The sequence below is a fragment of the Rhineura floridana genome, chromosome 5 (assembly GCF_030035675.1).
Source record: "Rhineura floridana isolate rRhiFlo1 chromosome 5, rRhiFlo1.hap2, whole genome shotgun sequence".
In the NCBI taxonomy this organism is placed as follows: Eukaryota; Metazoa; Chordata; class Lepidosauria; order Squamata; family Rhineuridae; genus Rhineura; species Rhineura floridana.
Window position 1 is genome coordinate 95,925,778 of NC_084484.1, and position 20,071 is coordinate 95,945,848.

A 20,071-nucleotide genomic window follows, 5' to 3' on the forward strand; every position below is an offset into this window, starting at 1 on the left:
GGCTATTAATATTTCACTTACCCTTCTGGAGTATATCCAGATGAAGACAAGAGATCATTCTGAAACACACAAAGAATTGGACTGATAACCTTTAGGTGGCGGATGACCCCTAGGGAAAGCATATCATTCCGAAGAACTGTTTTTACTATGGTGTGTGTTGTATTCTGAAAAATAAGTGTAACAGGGGAAAAAATCACTTAGTTTTTTCTTATGTTTTAAAGATAACTTAAGAGAAGTTTTACACAATGGCTTTAGCAAACAAAACAATGTGAAAATATGGGCATTTAATTGAAGGTATAAATATGTATAAATAATAAATATGATTAAATTGAATAAAATTATGTGTGAATGGAGTGGGATTCTAGAACTGGAGCACATCCAATATAATCCACAGCAGGTATACAACAACTACAAGAGAATATTTTTGTACACTGTACAAGGAAATATTATAGAAGGGCTGTTTATATGCAGTAATTAACTTTTATCCTGCTGGACATGCATTTAGTCAGAATAAATTTCAGATATGCCCACAAAATATCTGACCGGCAAACTCTTTAACAGGCCAATAAATAACCATATTTTGTATATGGATCAGAATAGATTTCTGTCTTAATTTCCAAATTTTCCAGAAGGTCAATCAGATTATCTCAAAATTAGGTTCCTAGCCAATAGGTGGTATTCAATGTTAGTCCTACTTAGAGCAGACCCATTGAATAGATATAACTAACTTATATTCATTAGTTTCAATGGGTTTACTTAGGACTTAGTTGAATACAACCCAATGTAAACAACCATGTTATGGTTTCCGGGCCAGCTCCAGAGAGTGGCCAGGTTGGGCCCTGGCCAAGGGTCCCTGAAGGGCCCCTCCTTAGGGTGGGAGAGTGGAGCTCCCATTACATGATCTGGGGCAGCGGCAGGTCCTCCAACCCGACCCTGCTGCGGATCATGGAGAGGGAGCTCCCAGGCACACACACCGCAATACAGACAGCATGGGCTTCAACAAGCCCTCCCGCACACCCCACCTACCTCTTCCATCAATGTTAATGCCATGTGCGCTGTGCGTGAATGCCTGCCATTGCCCAAGATGGCAGCAGAGGCTTCCCTAAGAGGCTGAAGCCCCCGCCTCCACCTTGGTTGATGGCAGGCATGCATGCTACATACACACATCATTCATATAACACGAGAGGTAGGTGGGGCACACGGGCTGGCTCATTAGCCCCATGCCACCTGTATTGGGGGGGAGTGTTGGGCTATGATGACACAGGCCCGGGGCAGGCTGGTGCCCAAGGGCCCAGTCATGCCTGTATAATCTTATAACACATAAGCCAACCACCTTGCTGAAGCTAAGCAGGTCAGGGTCTGGTCAGTGCCTGGGAACCACATGTATTACTGCCTTTGTTTCTAAGATGAGAGAAAGGCAGGATATAAATGTGATAATAGACAAATAAATAAATAATACAACTTTGTTTCTTACAGGGTAGCTTTATAATGTGGTGATAGTGAAAAAGTTATAGACACTTTTTTTTGCCCAAAATAGTGCTGACTGCCAAGGGAATTTTTAAAAATCTAAATGATTTGGGGAAGCTAACATTTTTAAGTTTTGATAATTTGCAGTTCCGAAAATTGATATCATTTAACATACTGTTGAATTGTCTTGTTTGTGATTTATATTGTAATAGTCACTGGCTACAAACAATAAAAAGCTGACAGACTGAAAAATGGACTACTGGAATACAAAAAGCAAATAGAAAAATTGATGGAACAGGAAGTATCAGATATTTATTTCATTTATTAATTGTTTCCCATGAGGCATCCTGAAGCAATTTATAACATAGTAACATATATAAAACAGTTACCTATCTAAAAATAATTAAAACAATTGCATATATATATAAACAATGTTTAAAAACCATTATAAATATAAAAACAGTTTAAAACAACAGCACATACATAAAATCAATTCTATTCCACGACAGATATCAATTGGAATAAAGATTTTTGAAGACTAAGGAAAGGTATAAGGAAAGGTGCTCAGTTTTAGTGCTGAGTGTCCCTAACTCTTTAGTGCTAAAGGATGATGTAAATAACCAGGGATATATTCTACTCTGCTCTGTGCTATCATGATTTTTCCCAAGCTTCACATGTGGCCATTGCTAGAGACATGGCTTGAGGCTAGATGGGTCATTATTCTTGACTCAGTAGATGGTTCTTACATTTCTTGCATTGCAGTTTGACACCGTAAATGATGGTAAGCTTTTCATATATCACTCTCTTAGTGCGCTGCTGCATTAATTTTAGTCAGCAGGCAAGCTGAAGAGACTACATGCTAACAGTGACCGTACCTTGCACTCTCATAGTGCAATCCTATGTATGTCTACTCAGAAATATGTCCCACTGAATCCAATGATGTATAGTATGCAATGTTTGAAGAATGAGCAAGGCCAGATTCACACAACTCTCAACTTATGATGGCCACCTGGAAATGTTGCACCATCATGTGAGCACTGTCTCTGTGACCAGCCAGTTTGTAAGCAGCCACCCTTATGCATAGGATTAAGTTTTTAGCATACAAATGAAAATGATGCAAAATGTAGGTTTGCAGTGGTGTGCATGAAACTTAATAATACATGTATCAGCAGCTGCATATGCCCATAATTACAAAGCCAGCATGAGCAGCTACTTGAACTAGCCTTTGCATGTATACTGGCTATAGTACTTAGCTTTGAGAGGGAGGAGACCAATGTAGCCTGTGCCCACTAAAATTAGCAAAGTAACAAAATCAGGGACCTACGTGTGAACAGTTACTTGTTCTTTCTGTATCAAGCCACAGTGCAGGCCTATTTAAGCCATGACCATGTCATTGATCATTTTGTATAACACAGTCTGTAGCAGTAATAAGGCAGACTACTGCCAATAGCGTTAAATCTTTAGTCTCCCAAATCTCAAAAGTTCAAAAAAGGCCATAAGTGCTAGCATCTAGATTCTGAAGGCTAAATAGGGCATATGTTTGTTCTAATTAAAAACTATTACCATGTTATGTGTCAGTTGTGGAATCCAGTGTTGTGTCTGCACAAGCTCAAGGAAATGAAAGGAAATGACACTACAGCGACAGCTTATATCTGCACTAAACCAAAACCTCATATCTCATTCACTATCCTAGGCTTATGTTTGAGCAGTTGTTTGGTGGGTACATAATATTTTCTCCTTCTCTGTTCTTAAGATATCTCTTCTTTCCCAAAGCAAGATCCCCAGCAGTTTAGGAGGACATTAATCTGGAGCTTGCAACTATTATTCCAGTGACCCTTGATCCTTACTTTGTTATCTCAGGGCTCATTTACATGGTGGTTTACTGTGTGTTTGATGCTACTCACATCTCCTTTTTATTCACGTGGTTCACATGACATTACTGGCAAACAGAATCTATCACACAGTTTTCCCCCTGTAAATCCGTTCTAACCCAATCCTCTGACAATATGAAAAGGGAAGATAAAAAACTTAATTCCCTTTCTCTAGTGCTTGCATTGCTCCAATGCTTTTAGAAGGGTGTGTCAATCATTCCCCTCTCCATGCCCATTCCCTCCTCCTCCCTTTGTTCATTTTATTTCCTATAGGCTAACAAACAACTTCCTGCTGCTCTCTGTTCTGCTGGCCTTTTTTATGTTGCTGCAAACGGTGTCTTATTTTTCTTTTTCCCCTAATCTGTGCACAAAAAGATAACACTGTTCAAACAAAGATTTGTATTTCAGCTGTATTGTACCATTGAAAATACAAATAATCAGACTTCTGGTGTATTTTTTAATGAAACCTATTGCAGCTGGTACAACAAACTGAGCATACTTGGATGCCAAGTAACCAGAGGGAGTGGAAATGTTAAATTAGGGGTTGTGGTCATTAGGAAATTGCGTGATTGATCCTTCCCCTCAGTGTGAATAGAAAACACCATATTTGCAGCTGGCATTGAGCCCTTACTGTGCAAGGTGCAAATAGAAAACAGAAGTAAAACCAATGTTTATCCACTATTCTTAATATCTATTATTACATTCTATTTAACTTTCCCTCCAGAGATCAAAGTGACTTACAGTTTGCACTTCAGTTCCACATTCGTTCCACCCACTCCGAAGTATGACATGACTGGAATTGCTGATGCTTACATTGCAGTAGGGCCTTCCCAGGTACAGGGAGGATTCTGGGATAGATTCTTGCTGCAGAAAGACCTTTTGGATGATGATGACAATTTTTTCAATCTCGCAGAGCACTCGGACTGCATTCTTAATTAAAACCTCCTGGGAAGGCTTAGTGAATGGTAAGGATGAGGCTTGAGGTGAACTATGAACATTTGATATTGGTTTTGTAGCAACTGTACTAACTGTAGTGCTGTTCTCCAAATTTCTGGCTGGGGAGACAGAAGCATCATCTCTAGCAGGTGACGGCATATGGTTTGAAGTATACGGATATGTCAAAGGTAAAACTGTGCTGCTGAAGTCTTTTGTCTGTGCACTTCCAGCATCATGGTTGGAAAGAAGTGCTGTAGAATGGAGGGGAAAGGTATGACAAATTGCATTTTTTCAATTAATATTCTTACAGAAAGTCGACTAGAATACAACATTAAAATGAGTTTAAAGACACCAAATATTCTCTCATTTTGATTTTCACACCAAAAATAGTGCTTTCAGAAGGGCTAAAATCCCCCCCCAAAACCCTTAAATTGATCAAATGTTTGCTTCTTGGGAATTGTCTCCCATTGTCTGCCACTGTCTCCCCTATTTGCCACTGTTTCAAGTGACATTGTTTCCTTCGCATTACTGCATCTTTTTCTTTCTTGATAAGTTAGTCTATGGGAGTTGTAGTCCAACAACATCTGGGGACCCAAGGTTGAAGAATCGTGTGTTATAGGAACATCAGTTTCTGAATCAATCTGCCCATGCTTTCCTTCAGCAAGTAAGGTTCTCCTCTGGATCCCCCACCATCTGCGCTGAGGTGGGTGGAAACCAGGGAGAGGACATTTTCAGAAGTGGCACCCCATTTATGGAACTCCCTGCCCAGAGAGGTTCACCTGGTGCCTACTTTGCTAACCAGGTGAAGATCTTTTTGTTCTCCCAGGTCTTTTTAACTCTGAGTTCTAGTGATTTTAACTTGCTGGTTTTAATTCCTGGTCTTAACTGTTGTTTTATATTTATTTATTTTATTTTATATGTTTTTATTGTTATTAAATTTGTTGTGAATCAGCATGGGAAACTATTGGCTGAACGCGATATAATCCTTTATAAAATATATAAATAAAATACATGGCAAATCAGATTTGACTGTGTGTTGATATAACTGGAGGCAAACAAAGGCAGCTGAGAGAGAGTTCAGTGCTTCCTGGATCAGTCAAATGGGTGATCAATCAGCAGCAGTGCTTTGGGGTGGAGCAGCCAACCCAGATTTTCCCCAGTCTCACCCGGCCCCATCCTGGCAAGCAGTAGCAACACTGCCACTCTGCCCATTCCAGGCACTCCTGCTGCTGGAATTCTCAGCCCACTGGAAATCATATAGTGGGTTGATGCCACAATGTAGGCACTCAAAACAGATTATGTGCTGATGCCACCGAGGAGGACAAAGTTAGTTCAGTAGTGAAATGCTTTCTGAAAAGGTAAACACTTTCAACTCCTTTTGAAACAACCACCCAAAGCACTGCTAAACGTGTTCATAGAAATTAACCCCTTTCCTGAATTACAAAAAGTCGGACTCCAGAAAGCATGTACTCCTCTACTGATCAGGCGAGACTCCACTGCCCATCTCCTGGGAATTTACATTTTAGTTTAGCCAATCCAGAAGCAGCTTACTCGAAGGTTATCTTGAGTGACATTTATAGCATCTGCTACAAGATGTTCATAGGCTATATTGTAATCCCACCCAACAAACCATATTCATAATTTTATGAATATAAGATCAGAGTTGGAATGAAATGCGGAAAAAATCTTGAAATATTGCCTTCACAGTTTCTTCCAGGTCTCTCAGCATTCACACTGATAAATCCTTCTTTGCAGTTGCATTCATAGGATCCATAAGTATTAGAGCAAGATGCATCAGGAGAGCAATCTGTTTCTTCTCTCACACACTCATCATAATCTGTTTTTTTTAATAATAAGAAGGAGAGTGACAACACACAAGTGGTTATTATTTAGCTGCACTGGCAATTATAATACTGAGTGTTATGTTAGTATTCTCATATGGTATCATAAATTTTATCACTTTATAAAGTTGTACATTTAAAGTAACGATCCCAGCTAGACCACCCCATGGAGATGTGTCATCCTCAGTTTTCTCCAAAAGATGCAGGCCCTGGGCCCTAATGCCACCAGCTCCAGACTCTGAAGAGGGATTAGGCACCTCCTGCATGATGCCATTCATGTACATGCATGAGGGTTTTCTAGAGCTGTTGCTGTAAGGTGGTGCCATTTTGACTGAGGTGTCATCTCACAGCAATCACTCCAAGGCTGCAATCCTATGAGACTTGCATATGAATAAACATGCATAGGATTGTGCTGCATGAATTATGTTGGATGCCATTTTGCAGATTCTTCTTTTCCATTGTCACTGGAGGAGGAGATGGATTAGGCTGTGAAGTGAAGACCTGGGTTCAAATTATCTCTTAGTCACAAAGCCCGCCAGATGACGTTTTGGCCAGTTACTGTCTCTCAGCCTCACCTACTGCACTGGATTGTTATAAGGATAAAATAGAAGCAGAGGCACCATGTACACTGCCTTGAGCTCCTTGGAGGAAGGGTGGGATATAACTTAAGCAAAATAAACAAATAAAACACAATGCCAAGGACAGTTCTGTATTCGTCAAACATCAGTTGTTTTATGAATCATACTTTTTATTTTGTGAGATAAATAGGAGCTCTGTCAGTACAAACACTAAAGGTCCCATAATAACTTTTCATTTGTCGCTTTCACTCATGACCTACATTTAGAATTTCAGTCTGAAGTCCAGCACTTATCATTTTGAGAAATTACAGCAATAAACTATAGCTTACCATTTATGGAGAGACTGCTGTTATCAGTCATGAAATGGCTGCTGTGTAGAAAGGAATGAAGAAAAGACTTGGAAACATTGTTTGGGTCCGTGTCTACTGGAACCAGGAGATTGAAGCTTACCACTACACTTCCATTAGTAACACTCGTTATCAACATTTTAATCATACCAGCATCCATTTTCTGAAGAATATTAAAGGGCAGAGATGTACGGACCTATTATCAAAACAAAATTAATATACTGTATAAATATGTGTACTGAGAATGATGTGAACTGTACACTTTGTAGGCAGAAAGTTTCACAGATAACACAGCAAACACTGCTTCATGTTTGGACAAAGGATTACAGAATATTCAGAAGTTAGGATGACCCTTCATCAGGGAACTGAACTAACAATTTACGATTCTTTCTTACTACCCTTTGAACTGGATAGATATGTATAGTTTTACCTTTTTTAAACAAATAATTATTATTGGGAAATCCAAATTACATACAGGTATGAGCTGAAGGCTGTTTTCCATAAGCATGCACATTACTTTTTTGCAAGTTATTTTAGGATTATTGTATTTTAATTGTGATTTTATCATTTAATGTTTGTGAGTCATTTACAGAACAATGTTACTGGGTGGCTTTATGTACATAAAGTTAACAACAACAACCAGACAATTTGATTTTATCATCATTTGATAGCTCTCAGCTGAACACATGAACTTTCTCTATGGAAAAAACACTGTGTTTTCAAGGATGTGAGTTGACAAAAAACCAACCAACCAACCTACAAACCTCTTCCCTAAGTCCATGCTTTCAAGTGAATACATGTGGAGCAAGATCACACCCTTTGCTCCCAACTTCTGATCTCCACACATGCCGCAAAATATACTAATGGGATTTATGCATGTACAATGTGTACATGCTTAGGATACTCATAATAAGGAACCTTAGTCATGCCTGAGTTCCTAGTCAAACTTGATGCACACACAGCTGTACATGCACACAGCCCATCTTTATCTTTGGCTGAACATGTGGAGGCTGAAGCACTGCCAGGGATACATGGACTGGATGTGGGGTGGGGGGACAGTGTGGATATGAAGGTAAGAAAAGAGCTCAGGTCTCTGCTCTTTTATTTCTGATCCTTGTTTCATACTTGCAAGACACATCTTGATGTTGCAGTCTTAAAGTAATGAACATACATTGGGTTCTTGCTACAGGACTAGGGATGGGATCCATTGGCCAAGGCCACTTCAAAAGCATTCTATTGACCTAACAGATTTGTATTGATTTGTGTTCATTCTTTGACCATTATCTGCTACTTTTACCAATCTCCCCAAAAATATTGGCATTAATATCGACATTTTTAAAGGAAATATTGATAAACGAAAGGAAATATCAATAATATTCATTCTTAATATCGATATTTCAGAGGTGAATATTTTAAAAGAAAAATCCATTTTTGAAAATTGCTACATAAAACCCCAAGCCGCAATGATAGAGAATAAGCAAATTAACAGAAAATTTGGTACCAAATCCAAACTGGGCGGAATCCTGGCCCATCCTTACACAAGACTACCATTCCTAATAATAAAGTCAAAAGATTATGAAGCCCTATTGAAGCCCTAGATTCAAAACCACATGAGAGACATGGGGTTGTATCCAATGCTGCACATGAGACGTTTCACTCACACAATGGAACATCCCCTTCCTCTCCTCTCCCTGAGCTCCCCATCCCCCCCAAAAAACCTGTTCTGGAAATCTGTCTCTGAAGCAAATTTTGAGGGTGCAAGGGAAGCTTCAGGGGAGAAGGGGGAAGTTCTGTTGCACAAGCAGAGGTGTGTTGTGCAAGTGGAACAACAATGTTGGATAATTATATATAATTATGTCCATTTTATACCCTATTGAGTTTCCCCACTTTTTCACATTCACTTACCTCAGTGAGAAATAACTGTGTAAAATTTCTGTATTCTTCACTACTTGTGTTGCTGAACCCTGCACTATAGTTGAGATTTGATATCCTGACTGTTCCATTAAATATCTGGGCAGCTACAAGATTGGGAAAAAATGTAAACATGCATAGTTATAAGTGTGATATTCAGACTGCAGTTTCTGGGCCTCAAGGAACTTTCACATAACTTGTGCTAGCTCTTTTTCAAATCTCAAATGGCAAAACTAAATAAAAATAACTTTAAAAGAACCAAAGGAAAAGAACTGATGTTACTTTTAGACACAGACAACTATTGTTTGCTAGTAGGCTGTTCAGCATTTGTGAACGAAAAAGGTATCCATAAGACGTGACTCGTTTCATAATGTTGGTTTCATTGATGGGCAGGACATGTGAAACGTCGCATTTGCACCATATTCTAATACCACCTTAACAGCCATTGCTTCCCCCAAAGAATGTTGGAAACTGCAGTTAGTTAAGAGTGCTGAGAGTTGTTAGGAGTTCGTTTGCAGAGCTAAAATTTCCAGCACCCTTAAAAAACTAGTTTCCAGGATTCTTTGGGGGAAGCCATGACTGTTAAAGTGGTGTAAGAATGCTTTAAATGTATGGTGTGGATGTGACCAAAGACACTGACATACTAAACGCCAACACTTTGTTAGTACTACTCAAGGTTTTGCTCATATTTATTATTAAATTATTATTTATTTAGTAGTCCCTTAAAAGTATAAATCGGTGACCTTGGGCCAGTCACCCTCAGAGGAAGGCAATGGTAAACCCCCTCTGAATACCACTTACCATGAAAACCCTATTCATAGGGTTGCCATAATTCGGAATCGACTTGGAGGCAGTACATTGACATTTTAAAAGTATAAATGCTTATATTTTCTCTTATGGACTTCTAAGTCACTAGAATAACAACATGAACTTCTAAAATGTTTTACCTGTCTTTACTTTAAGTTGTACAGGTTTACTTTTCTTTCCACAAACTTCTGTAATAATTTCAACAGTGTACACAATCCCAGGTTCTAGTTTGGAAATAGTCATGTTGCTGCTCTGGGTCTTAACCACCTGTATAAGCTGCTTTCCATTGAGCAAAAGAAAATGGAAAGCGGGATTTGGTGTATCATTTGTGGTCCAGGCTACTTCAAAGCTGGTACTGGTTACATTGGAAAAAACAATTCTTTCAGCTGGAAAGGGCACTAAGAAAAAAAGAGATGGCAATTAAAACCTTTGAAGAGAGAAAAACAAAGAGTCTTTTTGTAGAATTGGCTATTCCATTTGCCACATTTCAAAGATTTTACAATAGAACCTCCCCTGCCACATTTTGTAATAAATCTGATTCTCAAATAATGCCTTTGCAATTAAACTATAGACTAGTGTCAGCAAGGACAGCTGACCTATTCATAACTTTTATGAACATAATTTAAAGATCATGAGCATTTAGATATTTGGCAACTAAAGCAAAATGAACATCTCTAATTTCAGTAAGGGAAAATTGAATGAAACTTCTAATCAAAGAGAAGACTATGAGCATGCGAGCCTTTTATGGATATAGACCATGTACTGTATTTTTCATGCTTTGACAAATAGTAAATGATACTAAAATGCACTCCTTAGAAAAATACCAGGATATCTTGCTCTATGTTACCAGTCAAAAAGAACTTGACAAGGCTCCTCTTGCATTTATTTTATTTTTTATGTTCATAAGATATCACTTTGAAATGGGGAAAGTGCCCTAACAAAGAACTGTCAGGTTGGAATTTACTTCAGATAATACTCACCTGAAGACTCCTATTGGGGAGGGGGAAACTGGGCTTGGAGAACGTGAGCAAGAGGTACACCTCCCCATCTCCAGGGGTGGGGAACCACTTTTGGCTGGAGTGCTAGATTACATACTAGCCAACCCTCCACAGGCCACATTTGACCCATAGAGCTGCTCACCTTTCAATCACCTGACGTTGTATAATACCAAATGAAGCTGACCTCAGCCAAAAGCAGCATGGCTTGCATCCAGCACCAAATTTAAACAATGCCAAATGCAAGCTGTGCTTGCAAAGGAACAATCGGGAGTTAGGGCCCATCCATATCTAATCTCAAAATCCACATTTCTATATTCAGTTGGTGGTTTCAAGATCCGTACCATGTTCTGTTTGTGGTAGGATTTATTTGTTAAAACCCAATTTTCAAGCATCCATATATGTGGACTTTTTTGGGGGGGGGGTCTAATTCACTTTTGCAATTTGTCACACCCCTAAGTTCACCCCTTTATGATGATTGGTCCATAACGGTAGTTTGCTTTTTGTGTGCTTTTCCAGAAGAGCTCAAAAACACATCTTTTTTTTATCAATGCACATGCACAGGTTTGTGTTTAAATAGAAATTCCTTCAACTGCAGAAGGCAAAAATTATTATTATTTATTATTATTAACAAACTTTATTGAAATGTGTTTTTTCAAATAAAATACCCTTGCCCAGGCTGTTACATATAACATAGTACATACTACTTAAAATGTACTGATATAGAGGTGCATTCCGTGTTTTCAATTAATTATTTGTGTGATTTCGCAAATAGTGGAAATACTCATTCATTTGATTTTACATTAGACTGCAATATATTTTTTTTAAAAAAAAGAAAAGAAGCAACGTGATACAGCTACAGAAGCCAGAAGGAGGAAGTGCCTTGGTTCAGTACTGGAAGCAGGAATGAACTATAAGAGAGAAGGAGGAGGCATGGACAGAGGATGGGATCTAACCCAGTCATCGGCTCATAATAAAAAAAAGTGAGGAAAGACATCCTCACTACAGAAGTTAGAGTGGTTAATAAGCAGAACAGCAATAATAACTGGTTTACAGCAGGGTACAGGAAGTGCGGATTTCTCTAGAGAAAGTCCGAAATGGCAGGGAACATCATATGGACACCAGAGAATTAATGGACACAACAAGGGGGTTAGATTGCAGATTAAAAGGAGCTATGGATGAGCCCTTAGAGTGTACTCCTGATTGTTCTTCTGCAAACACAGCTTGCATTCAGCACTGTTTAAATTTGCTGCCAAGTGCAAGCTGCACTGCCTTTGGCAGACATCAGATTCACTCTGGAGCTTCCAATCAGAGCTCCTAAATGGATCCAATCTAGGGATATTGGACGAATCCACTGAAAATGGACTATCAAGTGGATTTCCTTTTGTCTGTCCATTCGACCCACATCACAGCACTCACTCTTGCTGTGAATGCTTTTCTCCTTAGTTCTCTACCAACAAACAGATTTTTTGACATGCGTACGTTATACATAAATAGATACTTAATTCATTGATAGATATTCATATATATATAAATATACACACGTGAACATGTACATATTCATTGATGTATAATTGCAGCTGTCCCAATGGGACCTCATTGCTTTTCTTTTTTCTGAATTGTTTGTTGACTGTGTGTGTATAAGTTGTTTGCTGCTATAGGAAGCCTATAGGAACCAAGGCTGCAATCCTAACCATGCTTATTTAGAAGTAAATCCCACTGAATTCAGTGTAGCTTACTCCCAGATAAGGAGGTTATGATTGTAGTCTTAATCCACTTCCTATATTTATTTTAAAAATCATTAGAATTTATTGTTCTCTTCACATGGAAATAAGTGGTCTCTTCTGTTACTTGTTGACTTTATCTGTTCTCCTCAGTGAATGTCTGAGGCTTTCAAATTATCAAACACAAAATCACGTTTACTACATTTAAAATATAAATTAGTTTGAGTGTTATATCTCATTAGATGCAAACATTTTCTATATAAAGTACACATTTAGGAAATATAGTTGCCTTACAAAAAGGACTTGCGCAAGTGGCATTAGAGTGCCTGTAAAATGTTTAATATGTCCATAGGAATTCGTACAAACCAGGACACAAACAGCAAAATATCAACAGGATGCTAAGCTGTCCTTTCCTAATGACTGAGTGAGGGAAACAAAACAGGATTAAGTTTATACTGAACTATAAAATCAAGATAGTGAGGCTGCAATCAACTTTACTTACCTGGGAGTAAGCCCAATTGAATTCAATGGAACTTACTTCTGAGGAGACATGGTTAGGATTGCAGCCACAGATGGCTTTGTGATGGGCTATTAGCCACTTCATTAACTTTGTCTTTAAGGTGCCACAAGATTCTTTGTTGTTTTTGCTGCAAAAGACTAAAAGGGCTACCCCATCGGAAATCCATTCACTTTGAAAGTCAACACACAGGGAAGGTAACTAATTTGTAGGTATCTGTTGATAGCTGAGATACGCATGTCTATCATGCACTACGATATACATTAAAAAATGTGTATTTCCACACCAGTGAATAATGAAATGGATGAAAGATGTAAGAACATAAGAACAACCTTCTGGATGAAGCCAGTGGCCCATCTAGTTCAATATCCTGTTGTCACTGCGGCCAACCAGATGCCTATGGGAAGCCCTAGCATGAAATTTCTTTTACAGCTGGGTCAACATTGAGCTATCCACTATGACCCCAAGGTCTCATTCCTGGTCAGTCACTGCCAGTTCAGACCCCATATGTGAAATTAAGTTTTTTTTGCCATAACATGCATCACTTGTGCAAATAAAACAATTACAACAGAATGGAAAATAGTGGATAAAAGTGCCAATGAATGTTGGACTGGATTGAGGCATGTTTGTACATTACTAATCCAGTTTAGATAGCACCAAATGCACAAATGCAAGCCATGCTTACAAAGGAACAGTTGTGAGTGCACTCTAAGGCTCCTGACTGCTCCTTGGCAGCCATGGCTTTACCTGTGCATGCCTGACATCATATGAGTAACAGGTGAGCTTTCCCTGGGAAAAATGGTCTTGCAGGCTAAATTGAGAGGTCTTGTGGGCCTAATTGGTTTCTCATGCCTGTTTTACACTGTGAATGGATATTCTCACCGTTTTAAAGGATCCTTTGGGGAAGCAGAACTGTTCCTGGTCTCCTAAAGAACATCTGCATGAAGATACAAATCTCTTAACAATAGTTTGGTCACATCTTATGCCTCAGTGTGATGGGAAGCACAAGCAAGCAGCAAGGCATTGCTTTCCTTCTGCCTAATTCCAACTTTGATGGGTAAGGGTTTGTGGCTGCATGTTGCTCTCTGCTGCTAATGTTCACTGGAACGTGAGGTATGTGGATGTGCACACTCTTTCCCTGCCAGTTTTAGGTTGCTGTGGGAGGATAACAGGGTTATTTTGTATGCCTTTGTAGTGTCTTCCATCTGTAAGATCCTCCCCTTCTTTCATTTTGAGACCCACAGTTTCTTTCTGTACCTTGGACATGCACTTTGCAAACAGGAGATATGACTGAGTGAAATTAAGAGAAAAATGTGTCCTTAAGTCTCAGTGGAATGTAAGTGTTTACCTGTGCGCTTTGGTCCTATTGATTTCAGTGGGATGAGTGTAGTCTAGCCTGTGGCCATTCCCTTACATTGCTTACACACACACACACACACACACAAAATGTCTTTCTTTACATACTAACCAATTTACTTCAAGGAAAGTTCTGGTGTAAAGGCAGACTCACCACCACAATCTGAGGGAGGGGAGGAAACTGTATACTCCTTAGAAGAAGATGGTAAAATTGTGGGTGATTTTTCCTCAGACCAAGATCTGTTATCTTTCCTCATTTCTTTATTCAGGGTATGGTTTAGAGCATGAAGTTCAGGATATTGTGTTACATTCAAGGCTGAAGTTGCATCTTTCTGAAAACTTCTCTCTGTTATAAGGCCAGGCGTGCTTGTCTCTCTGACAGACTCATGTCTCACAAAAGGATAAACTGTAGTATTTGAAACTCCAGGAAACATGAACAATGAAGAGTTATGATGTTCTTGTGTTGTTGATCCCTCTTCCACTAAATTTTCATTTGCAGTACTTACATTGTCCCACTTTTTTGTCATCACAGCAGGGGTATCTGAGGTATTCAGGGTGTTATTGTTCCTGACATACCCTGATGTAGTTACATTGTCCCACTTTTTTGTCACCAGAACAAGAGTTTCTGAGGTACTCAGGGTGTTATTGTTCCTGATATACCCTGATGTAGTTACATTGTCCCACTTTTTTGTCACAAGAGCTGAGGCTTCTGAGGTCCTCAAGGTGTTATTGCTCATGATGTACCCTGAAGTGCTCATTCTCTGAGATGCTGACAGGGGTTTGTCTGTTGGAAGAGTGCTCGACTCTTGGGTCCCACTTGAGGGCAATATTATTGTCTCAGTGGAGTTAGAAGTGAATGAAGTCACTGCTTTTATTTCTGACATTGCTAGAGTAGTGGCACTTGTCACAGGCAGTCCTTCTGTAACACCTGATTCCAATGCGGGCACCATTTCTGTAACTGGATCCACAATTTCACCTGAAGTGCAACAAACCAAAACATAACAACATATGAGTGGCATTTCCTTAGTAAACAACTATACATGAAACTATTGTACCAGTATTAATCAATTAATAGTAAGTATGAGACACTAGCCCCTTTACATCTTATTCCATAGGAAGGGGCTGCATGTACTTATAGGGCAGCAAGCAGGGCTGTGCTGCTGGCCCCACTGCTGACACTGCAGTCATTCATCCCCTGACCTCCAGAAGATGAGAAAAGGTACATAGAAATCTAGGAAACTGTTGCCTTATATTGAGTCATACCAATGGTCCATCTGCCTCAATGCCATCTCCACTGATTGTCAGTAGCTTTTGAGGGCTTAGACAAGTTTCTCTCTCAGCCCTACCAGGAGATGCCAGGGATCGAACCTGAGACCTTCTGCATGCAAAGCTCTACCACTGAACTCTGACCCTTCCCCAGTCACACAAGGCTCCTGATCACATTCACAAGTACAGATGGCTCCCCCTTCAGAACCTTTCTCAATGTGTGGAGGTTAGGGGTGGAGCTAGGAGAGAAGCTGCAATGCTGGGGGTGGGGCCACCCACATGGCCCTGCTATCCCTTTAATCACACAGAGCCCCTTCATTTGGAATAATGTGTGAAGGGGGCTAGTAGAATCCCTTTCAATTAATGGGAAGAAACAACCCCTCCACTGAATAGTAGGTCTGATTCTTACCTTCACAGTTTCTCCCAGATCGGGATGGATTGGCATCTGTGGTTGTCTTGCATCTACACATATAAGAGCCCATTGTATTGATACATTCTGCATACATACAGCAATCATTCTCTGCTCCCGATGCACATTCATTCCAGTCTGTAATTCAAGAACAAAAATTCAATAAACAAAACAAATTTGGTTAGGTTAATGTGGGCTAGAATGAGAAATATTGCAGTAATTTTTCTGGTTTTCAGAAGCCCTCTTTAGGTGTTCAAAAGAAAACACGAGGGCATAAACTATAAGAGGCACAGACTTGTGTGCAACAACTGTATTCTCCAACATCCCCATACATGCTGAACCTGCCCCTTCCACTCCTGAGTGAAAGGGGCAGAGTGGTATATGTGGAGATACTGGGGAGAAGGTCAGCATGCCTGCCTCCATGGCTCCTACATATTCTTTTGAATAGGACTACAGTATACTAAGAAACCAAATATTGTGCTACTTTGTATGTCCCCAGATGCATTCACTAACTTACCATGGAACTTTCAAGTAGATTTTTTACTCTGGCAAGATTCCCTCCCCTTCATCCAAACCTGGGTGATCTCCGAGACCTCACAATGACTTTGGAAAGTAACCAAACATCTCACTGCTTTTGGATCCTTTCTGAAGTGTGTGTGAGGTCTATCAGATCCCACCCCACACTTTCCTGACTTAACATTTAGCGTCTCTGAGGAACAGTGCAACAGTAGGGATGGAAGGATCTGTCAGTTTCGGTTCTCTCATTTTCCTCTATCTTAAATTCAGTTCTCTACAATTCTGCAGTAATTTGTGGATTTTTTTAAAAAAAATCCTCATGAAAATTCTTCAGCATTTTAATGCAAATTTCTCTTAACACAGACATTTATGTATGAAGTTTTGGCTAATGTACACATTTATGGAAGCAATTTTTCTGAATATAATACATTTTTGTATATTATTTTCATGGTTATGTTTAACACTTTCCCCTAACAAATGCATTTTTGTAAACATTGCTTGGAGAACTGCATTGCAAAATTCAGATAAGTGTGAATTTCAAAGAATGGCTGTGTTTCAGTTCTCATATTCATATCTCACTGAGACCTGGGTTGGTGAGCTGGGATGAGTTGATCTGACCCAGTTTTGCCCACCAGGATACTCAGTGCAACACCAGCACAGGCTGCAGGGACGGGGAGGAAGAGTTGCTGTGGCCTACAGAACTTCCATCTCTGTCACCAGGAAACCACTCTGTCTTGGAGCTGGATGTGAGGGCCTGCACCTGGTGTCAGGTCAAGGAGACAGTAAACTAGGGTTGCTGCTGGTGTACCGTCCACCTTGCTGCCCAGGTTGCAGAGGCCATCTTTGCTGTGGTGTTGGAGGAGCCCAGAACAATAGTGCTGGGTGATTTCAATGTCCATGCTAAGGATGCCTCTAGTGTTCCAGCTCGGGACTTCATGGCCTCAATGACGACCATGGGGCTGTCTCAAGTTGTCACTGGCCTGACACATAGGGCAGGGCACACCCTCGACTTGGTTTTTGCTCCAGATGGAGGAAGGGGTGGTCTGGAGATAGGGGGGAATGTCATCCCATTGTCATGGTCAGGCCACTTCCTGGTGAAGTTTAGACTTACGATCCTTCCTTGCAGGGGTGGTGGACAGATTAAGATGGTCCGCCCCCGGAGACTAATGGAATCCACAGGACTTCTGAATGCCCTGGGAGAGTTCCAAGTAGATAGAGCCCGTGACCCTGTTGAAGCCCTTGTCACGCTGTGGAACAGCGAGGTGTGTCGGGCTCTTGACACGGTTGCCTCCAAGTGCCCTCTCTGGCACTGTGGAGCCGAGTTTGCACCTTGGTACATCAGTGAGCTAAGGGCAATGAAACAGGCTGGATGACAGCTAGAGTGCAAGTGGTGAAAGACGTGCTGTGAGGCTGACTGGGCATGAGTAAAACATCTTAACAGTGCCTACTGTGTGGTGGTGAGGGCGGCGAAGAAGGCCCACTTCTCTGCCTGCATTGCACCCTCAAGTAACTGTTCAGTGGAGCTTTTCTATATTGTCAGGGATCTGTTGACATCAACTCTAGGAAATGGAGTTTTAGACCCTTTGGAGGCCCATTGTGAATTGTTTGCAAGGCACTTGGAGGATATAGTTGCTCACCTCCGTAGCAGTCTTGATCACCATCCAGATCTACTGTAGTCCCGAATGAGGTGTCCAGTGCAACATCTGCTGCAAGTTCTTGGGAACAATTTCAGCTGATGCGGCCTGATGACATAGACAAGGTGCTTGCGATGATGTGACCAGCAATGTGTCCTCTCGACCCTTGCCCTTCTTGGCTTATTAAAGCTTGCCAAGGGGGTTTGACCGAGTGGATCCAGGATGTGGTCAACGCATCATTGTGGGTGGGAGTGGTTCCTGCTGGCTTGAAAGAGGTGGTGATCTGACTGCTCCTGAAAAAGCTAACCCTGGACCCATTGGTTTGTGACAACTACCAATCGTTCACAAATACCCCCTTCTTAGGGAAGGTGATTGAGAGGGTTGTGGCGCAGCAATTGCAGGCACTCTTGGATGAAACATATTATCTTGACCCATTCCAGTCTGGGTTCAGGCCTGGTTATGGGACTGAATTGGCCTTGGTCGCCCTGATGGATGACCTTTATTTGGAGAAGGACAGGGGAAGTGTGACTCTTTTATTCTTACTTGATCTCTCAGCGTCTTTTGACACCATTGACAATGGTGTCCTTCTGGGCCAACTTGGTGAGATGGGTATTGGAGGCACTGTTTTACAGTGGTTCCAATCCTATCTCCAAGGTCTTTCTCAGAGAATAGCATTGGCTGACTGTCTTTCGGCTCCCTGGCAGTTGTGCTGTGGGGTACCATCTTGTCACCCATGCTGTTTAACATCTATGTGAAGCCCTTGGGAGCTGTCATCAGGAAATTTGGGGCGAGGTGTCAGCAGTATGCTGACAATACCCAGCTCTACTTCTCTGTAACATCTGAATCGGGAGAGGCCATGCAAGCCCTAGACTGCTGCCTGGACTCGGTGGTGGGCTCAATGATGGCCAATAAACTGAGTCTGAATCCTAGCAAGATGGAGGCACTGTGGGTTGGTGGTTCCCGAGTTCGGATAATTGGTCTACCGCCTGCTTTGGATGGGGTCATACTGACTATGAAAGAGCAGGTTTGTAGTCTGGGGTGCTCCTGGATCCATCTTTGTTGCTAGAGGCCCAGGTGACCTCAGTGGCTAGGAGTGCCTTTTACCAGCTTCAGCTGGTAAAGTAGCTGTGGCCGTTTCTGGACTGAGATAGCCTGACCACTGTTGTCCATGCACTGGTAATCTCCAGACTGGATTACTGTAATGCACTCTATGTGGGCTGCCCTTGAGGTTGGTCCGGAAGCTGCAGCTGGTGTAAAATGTGGCGGCGAGACTGTTCACTGGGGCAGGTTATTGCCAACATGTGACCCCGCTGCTGAAAGAATTGCACTGGCTGCCCATTCGCTACCGGGCCAAGTTCAAGGTTCTAGTTTTGGTGTGCAAAGCCCTATACAGCTCTGGACCAGGATACCCAAAAGACCATCTTATCCCTTATAGACCCAGTTGATCACTGCACTCTGCAGGGAGGGCCTCCTGCAATACCATCTTATCAGGAGGTCCATTCTGCACAACATAGGAAATAGACCTTTAGCATGGCGGCACCTACCCCGTGGAATTCCCTTCCGTTAAATATTAGAAAGGCGCCATCTCTGTTATCTTTTCGGCACCTATTGAAGACCTTCCTCTTTCAACAAGCCTTTTAAGTTGAGACCTATTCCAGTCTGTGTCTGTGTTGGAATTTCTTTTTAATATGTTCTTAAACCTTCTTTCTAAAATGTTTTTAATCTTAGAAGATGTTTTGAAAGCTTTTTTAAGAAACGTTTTTAAAGACTTTTGTAAAGATGCTAAATGAGCAACTTCCCCAGTATTAGCCATCTCAGACCTACAATCAGCAGGTAAGGCCTTGTTGGTGGTGCCACCACCGGAGACTGCCCAGTTGCCATTGACCTTTGACAGGG

General features: G+C 41.0%; 1 protein-coding gene across 1 annotated transcript in view; it reads right to left on the reverse strand.

The window, feature by feature from the left end:
- The window catches only part of UMODL1 (uromodulin like 1), a 67,946-nt gene that overhangs the window by 12,861 nt on the left and 35,014 nt on the right, over positions 1–20,071 (reverse strand). Inside the window, exons 10-17 of the mRNA XM_061629707.1 lie at positions 16,026–16,163; positions 14,505–15,326; positions 9,899–10,156; positions 8,946–9,058; positions 7,023–7,236; positions 5,974–6,111; positions 4,080–4,525; positions 22–164 (exon numbers count right to left, since the gene is read on the reverse strand). Coding sequence (XP_061485691.1) covers positions 22–164; positions 4,080–4,525; positions 5,974–6,111; positions 7,023–7,236; positions 8,946–9,058; positions 9,899–10,156; positions 14,505–15,326; positions 16,026–16,163 — 2,272 coding nt within the window. The remainder of the gene's footprint in view (positions 1–21; positions 165–4,079; positions 4,526–5,973; positions 6,112–7,022; positions 7,237–8,945; positions 9,059–9,898; positions 10,157–14,504; positions 15,327–16,025; positions 16,164–20,071) is intronic.